The sequence below is a fragment of the Aspergillus affinis genome (genome assembly GCF_023601865.1).
Source record: "Aspergillus affinis strain CMG 70 chromosome Unknown NODE_190_length_44151_cov_118_258905, whole genome shotgun sequence".
NCBI lineage: Eukaryota > Fungi > Ascomycota > Eurotiomycetes > Eurotiales > Aspergillaceae > Aspergillus > Aspergillus affinis.
The window spans coordinates 29,634-44,151 of NW_026515971.1; the positions used below are offsets into that span (position 1 = coordinate 29,634).

General features: G+C 46.7%; 4 protein-coding genes across 4 annotated transcripts; 3 read left to right on the forward strand and 1 right to left on the reverse strand.

Moving 5' to 3' along the window:
* Positions 1-2,303: 2,303 nt before the first annotated feature.
* KD926_003670 (uncharacterized protein) lies at positions 2,304-2,575 on the forward strand (the record flags this gene model as incomplete). Its single annotated transcript, XM_053094903.1, has 2 exons — positions 2,304-2,370; positions 2,421-2,575. The coding sequence occupies 2 exons, from the start codon at positions 2,304-2,306 to the stop codon at positions 2,573-2,575; spliced, it is 222 nt and encodes a 73-aa protein (XP_052950376.1).
* A 2,728-nt stretch (positions 2,576-5,303) lies between these two features.
* On the forward strand, positions 5,304-6,237 carry KD926_003671 (uncharacterized protein; the record flags this gene model as incomplete). The annotated part of the gene is made up of 2 exons (XM_053094904.1): positions 5,304-5,578; positions 5,643-6,237. 2 exons carry the CDS (start codon positions 5,304-5,306, stop codon positions 6,235-6,237), a joined length of 870 nt encoding a protein of 289 aa, XP_052950377.1.
* Positions 6,238-6,699: 462 nt separating this feature from the next.
* KD926_003672 (cyclo-L-Trp-L-Trp prenyltransferase) lies at positions 6,700-7,617 on the reverse strand (the record flags this gene model as incomplete). Its single annotated transcript, XM_053094905.1, has 2 exons — positions 6,700-7,176; positions 7,252-7,617. 2 exons carry the CDS (start codon positions 7,615-7,617, stop codon positions 6,700-6,702), a joined length of 843 nt encoding a protein of 280 aa, XP_052950378.1.
* Positions 7,618-9,187: 1,570 nt separating this feature from the next.
* Positions 9,188-14,099, forward strand: KD926_003673 (uncharacterized protein; the record flags this gene model as incomplete). The annotated part of the gene is made up of 10 exons (XM_053094906.1): positions 9,188-9,556; positions 9,735-10,395; positions 10,875-11,071; positions 11,288-11,487; positions 11,699-11,918; positions 11,964-12,036; positions 12,100-12,319; positions 12,539-12,727; positions 12,773-12,982; positions 13,853-14,099. The coding sequence occupies 10 exons, from the start codon at positions 9,188-9,190 to the stop codon at positions 14,097-14,099; spliced, it is 2,586 nt and encodes an 861-aa protein (XP_052950379.1).
* Positions 14,100-14,518: the final 419 nt, after the last annotated feature.

Consider the following 14,518-nt stretch of genomic DNA (forward strand, 5'->3'; position numbering starts at 1 on the left):
TTGGGCATGGGTTTTCAATGGGTATTATGGGTTTTCAATGGGTTTTCAATGGGTTTTTGAGGGGTATTGTGGGTTTTCGATAGGTTTTCGATGGGTTTTTGAGGGGTATTGTGGGTTTTCGATGGATTTTCAATGGGTTTTATGGGTTTTCGATGGGTTTTATATTTAGACCCACTAAAAAAGCCAATAATATTTGATTTCCCTATATTGCTTTTGCTTTTTCCCGCAACCAGCTGGAATTAGGGGAATCTATCAATCCAGTCTTTTCGACGAAGGTGTATCCTCTCTTTCTACCTATTTGTCTTGCTTTATGGTTTTTTGTGTCAATATGTCTCAAAGCTAAAGCTAGCACTCTGACTTTTTACCCTCTCTTTATGAGGAAGAAACAGGTTAATTATCCTATTCTATACTTTTATACTACCTTACTACACCTACAGATAGTATCTTAGGCTCGTATCCAATCGAAGGTAACGAGTCTAACTTTGTCCGACCGAGCAATCCTTCTATCCCTGCATCACTTATCCGTGTTGGCCCAGATCAGAGAAAGGCCTTTTTACGTTATGACAATATGGTTCATACCGATTGGGTTAACTGGTGGCTCCAAACAGACTTCGAACAAAAAAGTAACCTTAAATGGGATACAAACCGCAATACAGATATCTGGAAACATTTTGATCAGGTTGCCTCTCATAAAGATGGAGCGCCAAAGGTAATGTGTAAACGCTGTGCCCGGATTTTAGAATATCCTGCAGCTACTTTACCTAACGGCAAGAGCCTATATGGCACATTAACTTTGTCAAAATATCTCAAGACAGCAAGTTGCCAAAAGGCTAAAGCCAACAGTAAAGAGAATATCTTTCGATTTTTTAAAGCAGAAGTATGTTACTTATCAAGCTTTATTTACCTTATATTGATTATTTTAGGACCGGACAGCTACTATTAAGCCTTTTTCGCAAGCTGCATGGGAGGTTCAGCTTCTACAGTTTCTTACTTTAAATTGTCTACCGTTCCATCTTATTAAACATCTAACGTTTTATACTTTTATTCAATCAGCATGCTCAGCGCCTTCTTCTTTAGTAATACCTTCTTTAACTACAATTCGGCAACGATTACAGGATGTTATCTAAGATAAACAACGTTTTACCCTTTAAACACTTCCGCCCGGATTAAAGATATCGGTTGCATTAGATTGCTGGATTTCCCCATATAATCAGGCCTTTATGGCGGTCACGGATTATTTTATTGATGTTAACTGGGTATATCAAGAGGTTTTTCTTGGATTCAAGCCATTACATGGCTCACACACAGGTGCAAATCTAAGTGCAGCTCTTCTCGAGACATTAGTTGGCCACAATATCCAAGACCGGGTGTTCGGGATTACAACAGATAATACGACAAACAATAAAACATTGGTTGATACAATCCAGCAAGCACTCCCTAACAATGCTACTGTTATCCGAATTCCTTGTCTTGCTCATGTGATCCAGCTTTGTTTGAATCAGCTACTTGATCGTCTTAAAGCTGTACCCCAAAACGATGTTACAGAGACAAAATGGACCGATCAGCAATTATCAGCAGCGAAAACAAATGGAAGATACCAAAAACGCGAGATCTCGGGTACATTGAATAAGATTCGCTACCTTGCAATTTACATTCATGCAAGTCTATAACGTCGGGAGACCTTCCTTCAGCTTTAGCCTCAAGAATCTAGGCTAGTGCCTATTCAAGACGTCTAAACTCGATAGAACTCGACGTATTTGATGCTTCAACGTGCAAAACGGCTATGCAGCTATTTCAAACCGTTCTGTAAGCAATATGATTGTGAAGAGATGTTGCTTAATGATAAAGAATGGCGTCAAATTGATTATTTTCTTTGTATTACGCAGCTATTTTTTGACTATATCATTGAGCTATTAAAGACAAAGGAAGTTATTACGCATCTAGTTTTTAAGCTTTATAACGCACTTTTCGAATATCTTGAGCAATCGATAAGCCAGCTAAAAAAGAAGCGTGTTAGATGGAAACAGCAAATGTTACAGTCACTAGAAGCAAGCCGACAGAAGCTTAGTAACTACTACTCTCAAACAGATAGGATGAAAGGACATATCTTTGCTATCGGTACTATGCTTGCACCAGATAACAAGTTTCAATTCTTCCAGACTGATGATTGGGAACCACATTGGCGTAAGATATATCACAAATTATTTCAATCAGCATTGCTTCCCTATCAAGAACGTCTTTTAAGAGATCAAGCTTCGCCTACGCCCCAAACGTCATCAAGATCAACATCAAGGCTTAATAAGATGCTAAGTGGGAATAAAGCCGTGGCAAAACCTATTGGAGATGAGGCTACCCAGTATCTCGATAGTGGTAAGTCTGTTAGTTTTAGCTATTAATGTTCTATACTGATTTAATTTTAGATCCAGTGGAAGCTAAGCCTCTCCAATTCTGGCGTAACAATCAATCCCGTTTTCCTGCAATTGCATTACTTGCCCGGGATGCTCTTTCAATTCCTGCAACCGGTATTGGTGTTGAGCGGCTTTTTAACACTGCCCGTAATGTTTACCATTACTGACGTAGCCGTTTGAAGTCGGAGACTATTGAAGAAATTATGCTATTTCTATGTGTATCAAGGTTTGATCTTAAGGATACAGAGGCAAAGGAGCTTGAGAAATATTTTACTTTGAATGAGATTGAGACATCAAAGGAACAGAGTAATGAGAATCTGGAGGATGTTAGAGTTAATTTAATTAGCGATAACGAGAAAAAAGAAGAGGAAGAGGAGAAAGATACTGAAATAGTTACTTCCAAAAGTTTCAATAAGTTAATAGATCTTAGTACTGCGAGTAATACTGAAGAGCTCCAGTTACCAGAGAATAGGACTCAGCTACGGACATCTGGAAGGAAACGCAAACATAAAGAGGACAATAACTTTAAGCAGTATTAGAAGAATGGAATCAATTTAACTCGAACCTATCTATATCAATTCTTATTTCTTCTATATGTAACTACAATACCTAAAATTACAGACAAATTTGCATTAATTATGTAGTCACGAGATTCTTCTTTGTTTGTCTTGTTTACACCAATATGGGTACCCATGGGTTACTCATGATGGGTAATGGGTCCTCTTCTAAAACCCATAACCCATCATGGGTCGGAGACTTGGACCCAAAACCCAACCCATCGATGGGTTTTATATGGGTACCCATGGGTACCCATGGGTCCTGCCGAAGTCTACCCAGAACCATCGGTGTTATGAAATGCACAGGGTAAGGAGGGCAGAATGACACTGTATCGGCTATACGCACGTAGCCTACTAAGGAGCGAATGCCTTTTGAATGATAGGGCTCTTAATTCTCTTGCATAACGATTCAATCTCTTCTCTATTCTATGATCGATAAAGGGGTAAGTTCCTCAGGGGGTTCGAGTGTGCGGGCCAAGCCGCTAGATCACGTAATCTCATAGATTCGTATCAATCGGTAACGTTCTCGGGAGACTAAAAGTGCCGCGAACAAACATTCAGTTACATGTTGGGGGCATCGTCCGAGGACCAGAAACGTCAAGTCCACAATCTGCGCTGGCGTATGCAGGACAAACGGCGGAAGGAATACGCCGTGATTTCAGTCGGAAACAGGCGGTAATTGATATAGAAAATCAGCTGACCGGTGGGTTTATTAGTGACGAGCCCACGCGTGAGGTATTAAGGAAGGAGTTTGCAATGCCATCGGAGCAGATTCTTCCTGGCCAATCACAATGCAGCGTCGGCGACCGAGACAATTTCCCGTCTCTTGTCAGCTTTGCCGAGCGATGAAGCTCAAGTGTAGTCGGGATCAACCATGTTCGAATTGTATGGCGCGTAGTGAGTGTTACATGCCAAAGAGCGTACCGTGGGCATCTGCCACCGCCATCGCCAACTCAGCCGCAAACAACGCGTTCCTCGGGTCCCCGTAATGAAGAACTGTACCCCTTCCCATGGGAGCAGGTAAGGCAGAACTAAGACCTCTACCCCAGTGCAAAAGATATCATCCGGTGTGAGGAGACACTGAATGGGGGCGCCTAGGGTCATGTCATGCCACGCCACGTTTTTAGGCGATTTTACAGCGAACCAAGGACCATCGCCCCAACCTCCGGTAAGCGGGGAGGGCTCCGATAAGTAATGTAGCGGTGGGATGCAAGGCTTTTTTCATCTTGAGTAAGAGAAGAGACCGCTAGCTGGCGCTTTTGAGCTATAGTTGCCAGGAAGATGTTCATTTTGGTATCTTGTCAGGAGATATACAGCGCGTACTTGCTGAGCAGAATTCAGACCCCCTTTAGGGAAACTGTCATCTCGAATGCAATAAAGATGATTTCCTACGAAGACCAATCATTCTAGAGGCATCCCATACGGAATAACTCGAAAAGTAACCTGTGACAGCTGAACGGAGAGACCCTGGGCGTGGCGCATTCGCTAAGCGCCAGGGATTAATCTGGCTAATGCGCGCTAACTTGCGCCGGCCATGTCTGAGCCCAATTAGCCCAGCGAGAAATCATAGAGGCTGGAGCAGCCTTGTTTCGCTTTCAGTGTTCATTTTTAGAAATGTGGAAACTGATCAAAAATCATTCTGATCGACGTTGTGCACCTTGACGATTGGCTCCGTCGCGTCTAGTTTGTGTTCACATTTGTGACGAACTGACCAAGAACCACTATATAGAGCGATGCGCGTACCAAGTCGTTGACTTGGTATTCTGGTCTTTTTAGTAGCTCAGTTGGTAAAACGTCCAACAGACCTACTAAACGGTCTTGGCGGGTAGAAGCGCACCTACTCACTGCCAAGCCCGTGACAACATTGTAGCCCAGTGCAGTTGCCAAGCCGAACGACGCTTCGAGTGGAGGTGAAATGGGCATAGATGTGCAAAACCCCCCTGTTAGCGCCCTGCAATGTAACGCCTTGCTAATTAAGGGTGGGCTGCTTGACCAGACTTGCGCGATTGGCATATCACCCCCTCTTTGTTTCCTGGCAGATCAAGTCAGCTTTTGGCGCTGTGAATTTGTTAATGATAATCCTAGGTAGTTTCCTCTATCATGGAGCTCAGTGATCTTCACTTTTTGTTTCTTCGGTTCCTTCAGTCAATATCATTCATATCGGGGATGCTGGGGATTATGCGATAGAGATATCACTTCCTCAGTCGGTTCTCGCTTCTTCTGTTCCACCGGAGTCTTTTGTTTGTCTGGCACGTCGGAGTTCTGTGTAATGACCCTACTCTCGGTGACACTGTCTTAGACTCCCATAGACTGTCTAACTCAGCAGTGGTTGCTCCTGATGGAGCACCGAGATCACATCTCGAGTTGTGCCCCCGAAGTGGTGCCTTACCACGGTGGTATTGAGGTCATTAACGATAAGGATACACAGAAGATCGCGTACACTACCGGCTGGCCACAGTACTCGGAAGCTAAGCATGAGGAAGTGAATAGAGGCAAGCAAAGGATATGTGGGCTGGCGCCGAAAATCTTCTGGATCCTGATCGTCGCGTTGGTTGTGGTTCTTGCGGCGGCCATAGGAGCTGGCGTTGGCGGTGGGTTGGCCAGTCAGAAAAGGTACGCGTTCATCGAGCCAGTCAATACTGGCATGCATGTCGAGTCTTGCGCTAATTGAATATAGTAATACCGACTCTTCTTCGCTACCAGCTGAGAATAGCATCTCCCCGACAAGTACCGTTGCGGATCCTTCCACCTCGTCGACGGCGACGGCGACTACGACGGGTGAAACGTCGACCAGCACCAACAGTAAACCATACGGCCTATTGAATTCCGGTTGCAATGCCACGGACAATCAGTACTATACGCCCAATAACCCGGCTGACGATTCCAGCCCGTTCACCGTTAACAATCGTACCCTGAAATACAAAATCCACTGCTACGAGAACATCCCCGATAGCATGTCGTTCAACAATCCGCAGATCATCAAGCTAGGACAGTTGAAAGGCCTGCGGAGTCTGCAGGAATGCATTAAAGCCTGTGCGACGCTCAACTATGTGATTGCCAACGCGTTGGGCGGAGAGTCGGCCGAAGTCCCGTTCAGCAAGTTGTGTAGCGGAGTGGTCTACTCATATCAGAATTACATTGCGGGTCAGCCGATCAATTGCGATCTGAACAGTGGGGTGCATGAGAATGCGTCGAGGGTTTCGTGGACGGATAATCGGGGTCCGGAAACGCATACTCAGGTCGATTCGGCGATCTTGGATTGGGAGGACTGATGACTATGGTCCTGTACTAGAGTGTATATACATAGGGCGATGCCTTTGTCTTTTCATGTCCATGGACTCAAGCGTTGAGCGTTAATCTAAAGCCAGCATATTTACCTAATAGGCAACATAGGCTTTGTGGGTTGTTCGTCTTCCATGACTACGTTTTTGCATCTGAGAAATTTGCCAAGAGACGGACTTAATAAGGCCAGTGAGAGAAGATTTCAATCACTACCCAATTCAGAGCTGGGATGCCCTCTCCATTGACGTCGCCTAATGGTAGTACATGGTCATATACGGTACTTTTAGCTTCGAATAGGAGAATGAAAGCCAGAATTGGAACTCGGTACTTGTCTCAAGATTGATTCCGGGGCTGTACAGGATATCAGATGCCAGCTTTCCTTTACGAAATGGCAATCGTTCCAAAGGGAGCACTTACATAAAAGAAGAAACATTGTCGATGTATGCCCGTCCCTATTCGGCATTCAGGTGTCGTTGCATGAAGCTTGAAACGACCTTTGCGATGCCTATTTCACTCATTCCGGAAAGCAGTACATAGATCTTCGGCTGTAGGAGCGATCGACCCGGTTGACATTCGTAGTTAGCAAGAATGCACAAGGATTCGCGTACGATATCAGCTTGATCGGAATTCGCAGTCGATTTGCGAAGACCGTCGGAGATTTTGAGACCTTCCCATAGTTCACGTAGCAGGTCCAGTCCCTTTGAATTCTCGGCACTTGCAAGCACATCATCTAGGGTCCAGAGATTAGCGACACGCTGGAAGTCTACTTGGTGATCCAACAAGTAGATTTTGAATCGCGAGGTCTTGGGGTTGACAAGGTCAAAGCATATCCAGTGCACGGATATAGACGAAGGAAGCTTTGTAAAGTAGTTCTTGAGCACGGCCAAGGCATATTTGAAGCTTTCCTCTTTATCGACAGCCCTGACTGCCTAAAATATCAAGTCTGAGCTGGGAATTCCAGTGAGCTGTGCCTTGAGGGTTGGCAGTAGAGATAATTTGATAACGGCGTCTTCATTTGCAAAATCCAAGACCACCGCAACCTGATAATTGTACGGCAGATTTCTTTTCTCGTCGCATTTAGGAAATGCGGCTTCCTCTTCATCGGATAAAGTCGGTCTATGGACGAGTTGATGATATAATGGCAGGTCCACGGCGACACCGGCATGCTTCAATCGATTCAGCATCCTGCCAAGCATGATTCGGTTAAAAAGGCCGGGGCCGGTTGTAGCTCTATAGCTGATAGGCTCCATGCTCATTCGGACTGTGGTTTTTGAGCGCACAAAATTGGTGCTGAGCTCCAATGTTCCCATGCCGACGAAGGGGGTGGTGTAGAGCCCGGGTCGGCCTAATGACGGGAAAGGTCCCATCATTGGCACAATGTGGAGCGCATATAAGCACAGATACTTGTACTGTTGGTGGATGTCATAGTTCGCAGCTGAAAGCATCCTTGCCACCATTAGTGCGGACTTATGCCACCATTCATGTTCGTCGAAGTTCGAGAAAAGAAGGTGCTTGCTCAGTGTTCTGAATGGCTCGGGACTGGTAGATGGTTATATTGATGCTTCTGCTTCAATCAGAAATGTATAAGCAGACATGGCTTCGGGGGCAATCTGTCTAATGGATGTGTCGGGTCAGGGGAGATAGCTGACTTGGGCGATATTACCTAACAGGATACTGTCTGTTGGCCTTGGGGATACCCAGCATATTGTCCTACCGAGCCAGCGCATGGGAGGAGCCGACAGTTATCATAAGGTACTAGGAGCTTTGATTCAGGCTGACAGTTGTTTTTTGCTTTCGTGGGGCACCGCAAATATCCTTGTGTTGCTGCGTTGGGGTAGTTGACTGCCTCTGATGGGATACAGATAGAACCGAGACGCAGCGCGACGCAAACATCAGGTTTAGCTTTCGGTCAGTCGCTGGCGCCGTTGGAAAGTCAAGGCTATTCTCAAGACCTGCGCGCTTGCTGCGTTGCGTAACATCACCAGCCGTTGCATTTGTGCTACCATCTTGACGGCATGCTATTTTCCAGTCTCTCCCCATTCTCAACCCACCAGTGCTGCTATATCAACAATTGTTTCCTGTAGACTGGGTGTTAATATTTTCCTCTTCACTTTGACATTCAATATCCAAACCCATACCCAACCCGCGGGTTCGGATTATGTCAACCGTATGTGACCGCTAGTCACATAGGAGACCTTCCTATTCCGGATATCGGTATTGGTAACTACCGATCCCCGAGGATTATGCAGAGTTTTCTGTTATTTCCATGGTTCAAAAGTTATGTCTCTTCTAACTGCCTTTTTTAGGCTAGATTGCTTATTATTCTTCATGTATTTAAACCACCGTTTGCAACTAGATTGAAAGAATTAGACCTTCATCATTCGATATTCCTACGGGTACATTACTAGCAATTACGCCTAGAGAGACGGCCAACAGATTATTGACCCAAAACCCGCCAAGAAACGGGTTGGGTTTGGACCCGACCCGTCTACCCACGGGTTATGGCGAGGCCTAGCGACTGTTTACTGCAATTGCCACCATAACTTCCCCCACAGTACCGTCGCTTCCCGGCAGGTGTTGTGTCCGTGAGAGGATATCTGCACTTGAGTCTTCGTTGCCGTCGGTAGTATGTGGGGTCGAGAAAATATTTACAATATCAATTGGTTTTCCTACAGTATACCTAAGTTACTTCAGGGCCAGCTTGACTGATCTAGCTCACCAGAAAACAGCATGATTTATTTCAAAGCGTACAGAACAGTAGTAGCGTAAAGCGATACGAATTGTAGGATTAATTCAATATATCCCTTCCGGCCTAGGCGCGGATCAACCGAGGGCAGGCAGTGAGAGAGGAAACCTTCCCTCGAGCGCGATCACGTATAAAATAAAGTACTTCAAGAAACTTCTCTACCTGGTAATTCGGGTCCTTCGCGTCCCTCCGCCATGAAATATCGAAATGACTACCAAACGCTGGATTATTACGGGGGTGACCCAGAGGCCGACAACTGGGATCCCCCAGTGGAACCCCCTGGTCACGACCAGCTGCCCATCAAACACCACGCAACCGGATTTATCATCAAGCCAGTGGAGCACGCCAAATACCTAGGAATCTGGCTCGATAGGACCCTTTCGTTCGACACTCACAGGGTTAAGGCCCTTGCCAAGGCGAACAGGACTTTGGAAGCCCTCCGCAGCATTTCAGGCTCGACCTTGGGGACCTCCCTGCTGAGCATGCGCCGCATCTACCTGGCAGTGGTAGTTCCCCAGCTGCTCTATGGGGCGGCTGCCTGGTATAGCCCTACGAGCCGGACAGTCAGCTAGTCTGCCAACGCTTGCGAACGGAGTGGACAAAGCAGTGGGAAAGGCAGAAAGTAGGCAGGCCGACGAGGCGGCTGCTGTCTAAACCAGACAAGAAGAATCTACGGCTCTACGAGCATCTCAGTAAGCCGTACACCTCGATTATTATTCAGATGCGCATGATTCGGAGCAGGTAACAGACGATATTGATACCAATCGAATCCCTATGACCAAAGAAAGGTTCCTAGAGGAGATTAAGAAGAATCCGGAAGTGGTCTACGAGGTCATGAGAGGCATGCATGAGCTCGAGATCAAAAGAACAAACAAGGCCCGGAAAGACATCATCGATCTAACCGCTGAACGTAATGCTATCGCCGTGAAATGGGCTCTCTCTAAGGATCGAACCGACACCTCTGGTTACCGATCCACTAAGATTCCTGACCCGCCGATGCTGAATACCGGCGAAAACCCATCCTTTGAGAATTGGCAGTTAGCGATCCACCAGAAGATGGCTGCTAACGCTGACCACTATCATACCTTCGCCTCAGAGTTCCAGTACCTTGCGGTCGAAGGCCGGATCGATCGTAATACCTGGAAGGAAAGCTTCTTTTTCGCTTTTCCTGATGAAGTGCAGCGAATGGTGGCTTACGCCTTTAGCGATGACAACCGAACCTTTGGGGACTTTACTCATGAATGTGCCAAGGTGGCTGACCTCTGGGGTAACCTAAAGAAGCGCCGAAACCATAATACGGTTAGAGGCGGCTCCAAGTCTTCATCCTCGACCCCGAATAAGGGAGCTAGTTCGCGCCTTAGTTATGTCAAAGGTAAAGAGAAAGACCAGTTGATAAGAGAAGGTAAATGTTTTATCTGCAAGCAGTTCGGCTATCTCGTTATCGACTGCCCCCAGAAGGGTTCTTACTCCTTTCAGGCATCCAAGCGAGAGTTAAAGGCCTTGAAAGAGGTTCCCGAGCAGTTTCCTGCTGAATCAAAAAACGAGGAAGCCTAGGTCAAGACTTCTACCTAGGTTTAATGTATCGATCTCTGTGTAAAATGAATATTTCAGCAGAAAACCTACTCGGGCGCAAAGACGATAGTTTTCTAGTTCCAATTCAATTAGCTACTAATGGATATTCAGTTTCTATATACGCATTGATCGATACCAGAGCCAACGGACTCAGTTTTCTAAATAACGATCTCGCTATTTTACTTACTAAACGATTCAACTTACAAACGATCCCTTTACCAAACAGCGTACCGATTAAGGGGTACAATGGTCGCAAAGGAAGCGATATCACTTATGCAATCGTATTAACTCTAATTATCGATTAACGAGTACAGAAGTTGCCTTTCCTGATTGTGGATCTCGGTCAGAACGACGTAATTCTTGGCAGAAAATGGCTGCAAGTTTACCAAGTCCTACCTGACTGCAGCCGCAACCGACTACTTTGGCCCGAAACAATTACGCTGAGGGAGGAGATTCAGGCTCGACAGAGCATCATTCTACCTAAGGCAATCTCGCAGAGACCCAAGGTGAGCCCTAAGTACCAGAAAGACAAAGTACGCAGGGTTCGATAACTGGATCAAGAGAGCAACCGTCAGAATCAAAATATATATATTTGCAAGAACAGATGCAATACCCATCAGAAGAACACTGAACGAGCACTGTATCGTATGGAGCGGGCACTCAAGGAAACCCAGAGCGACCCTGAACCAGCCCCAAAGTGACCCCCGAAGACTGCTAAAAAGGGCCTGCCAGAGGTCGATATCTTTGCTATCAGCGGTTCGGTTTACCAGCTTCATCTCGGTAAATTAGATTGCTTCATTACCTCGCTAGCGCAGATAGACAAGATTATCAACGAGAAGAACTACCCCGAACGCCTGCTAGAGGTTAAGTTGAAAGAACAGATCCCCGAGTCCTACCACGGCTTTGTGGATGTGTTCTTGAAGTCAGCGTCAGACACGCTGCCCCAAGGAGGGAAAACGATTACCAGATTGAGCTTACTGATAAAAATACGCTGGAATATAGTCCCCTATATCGGTACTCTGCAAAAGAGCTAGAGGCGATCAAGGCCTATCTAGTAAAGAACTTACAGAAGGGCTTTATCGTTTCTAGTGCTGCCCCGTTCGGCTCTCCCGTGCTAATGGCTGCGAAGCCAGGAGGAGGCCTGCAGTTCTGCGTAGACTACCGAAATTGAACTCGATTACTAAGAAGAACCGCTACCCCCTGCCCCTGATGGACGAGTTACTGGGCCGGCTAGGCCACGCGAAGATCTTTACCAAGCTTGACATCAGGCAGGGCTTCTACCGCATACGAATGTACCCCGATTCAGTGGATCTGACCACGTTCCGCACCAAGTACGGGTCTTACAAATACCAAGTCCTACCTTTCGGCTTGACCAATGGGCTCGCAGCGTTCTAACAGCTGATAAATAACATCTTTATTGATCTGATCGACAAGTACGTGGCTGTATATGTAGACGATATCCTAATCTTTAGTGAGAATGAGCTTGAACACGAGGCTCACGTCTAAGGAGTACTGAAACGGCTTCGTGCTGCAGGCCTCCAGGCCGCTATTCATAAGTGCGAATTTGGCGTAAAGAGGACTAAGTTCTTGGGCTTTATTCTGACCCCGGATGGCATTGAGGTTGACCCTGAGAAGGTCGCAGTGATCACTAACTGGCAGGTTCCCACCACAGTTAGGGAAGTCCAGTCGTTTCTCGGGTTCTGCAACCTCTATCGACGCTTTATAGAGGCCTACAGCAGGATTGTTAGACCACTGTATGTCTTAACGAAGAAGCTAGCATCCTTTGAATGGACCCGCGGCTGCCAGAAGGCCTTTAAATAGCTGAAGAAGTACCTGACTTTAGTACTTCTCCTGCGGCATCACGACCTAACCCTCCCGTCTAGGATCGAAACGGATGCCTCTGACGGAGTGATTGCAAGAATATTCTCTCAGTTATTCGAGAGCAGGTAGCACCCGGTTACCTATTTCTCTAGAAATATGCTCGGTGCTGAGCGCAACTACGACATCCATGATAAGGAGCTCCTAGCCATAGTGCGAACTCTAGGGCTCTGGAGAACAGAGCTTGAAGGACTTCAGACTACTGAACGAATAGAGATCTGGACTGATTATAGGGCCCTTGAATACTTTATGACTACGAAGAAGTTGAACGGGCGCCAAGCCCGGTAATTAGAGTTTCTTTCAAGGTTTCACTTCGTGATCAAATTCAGACCCGGGTTAAAAAATACAGCTGCTGAGGCCTTATCGAGACCTGAAGAGAGTCCTCTGGACCTAGACACAAAGAACCAGGCTCTGTTGAGACTAGAGTGGTTGGAAGAGGGTGTTCTGCCTCCGCAGGCCACTGAACAGGAGCTATCTGCTATATCAGTACTTCTCGCTCCTATAGAGCTGAATGACGTCCAGTTGATGGACCGTTTACTGTAGGCTAATCGCACTGCGACTGACTTTAACGAAGAAAGGGCTGCTGCCGCCGCCGACACTGAAGAAGGATCAGAGTAGTCCCTGCAGGATAGACTTCTTCTGTTCCAGAATAAGCTCGTGGTTCCTGAAGAGAAAGACCTTCGTACCCGATTACTGGATATAATCTACCGATAGCCCTCTACCGCGCACCCAGGACGACCCAAGACAGAGACTCTGGTTAAGAACTGATACTGGTGGCTAGGCCGGCGCCACGATGTGAAACGATACGTGGCCAATTGCTTGATATGTAATCGAACTACCACTAGAAGGGATCTGCCCCCAGGGCTGCTTCAACCCCTCGATATCCCGAATCGCCCCTGGGAGTATATCTCTATGGACTTTCGCTCCTGCCCGAAGGACAAGCACGGCTTTGATAAAGCCTGTGTGATTGTAGATCGTCTGACGAAGCGGGTGATCTCGATCCCTTGTCATAAGAATATGTCGGCAATGGATATGACTTAGCTCTTTCTCGAACATATATATCGATGGGTAGGACTGCTAGAGTCAATCCTTTCGGGCCGTAGAGGCTAGTTCGTCTCTGCTTTCTGGGAAGAGCTCTGCCTGCGGCTGAGGATCAAGCGCAAACTAACCTCGGGGCAGAAACCCTTCACGAATAGCCATACGGAGATCGTTAATCAAAATCTCGCCCAGAAATTCTGTCCTTTTGTAAATTACTATCAAGATAACTGGTCAGAGCTGCTGCCGGCTGTAGATTTCGCCTACACCGTCCTCGAGCATAAGTCAACCGGGTTATCTCCCTTTCAGGTTAAGTGTGGTTACGAACCCCAGGTCTCCTTTGACTGAGTCTCGCCCTCGAAGCCTCGGGATAGATCCCAGGATCAAGCTGAAGCTCGCCAGACTGCTCGCAATTTAGAACAGATCTGGGACTACGCTAAGGGTCAAATTGAATTAGCTCAGGTAAAGATAAAGCGGCAAGCCGATAAGTATCGCAGGCCCGTGGATTTTAAGGCTGAGGACTTGGTTTACGTAACTACTAAAGACTGGAAATTAGGCCGTCTGAGCCGCAAGTTCGGCGACCAATGGGCTGGCCCGTACGAGATTATTGAACAGATTTAATATGCCTTTAAGTTTCGCCTGCCTTATACACTCCAAGTCTACCCCGGTTTCGCACCAGAGAAGCTCCGAAAAGTGACCGATTTGGCGCCTATGCCCGGTCAAATTCGCGATCCAGAGCCCCCGGTTGAGATACAAGGCGAGTCTGAATGGCTCGTAGACAAAATTCTTGCTTCTCGCATGTATAATAAAGAGCTGCGCTACCGCGTGCAGTGGGAAGGGTATCCCCCCGACCCTGCCTGATATCCTGCCTCCAATTTCCGTAACGCCCCGCTCAAGTTGCAGGAATTTCATGATCAATATCCTGAGAAGCTTGGTCCGCCTCGGTGCCTGGCTAACTGGCTCGCTGCTGCAGCTAATGACGAATTTCTCGACGAACACGATGATGACGATTTACCTGTTTAAGCTTGTTTTGCAAGGGC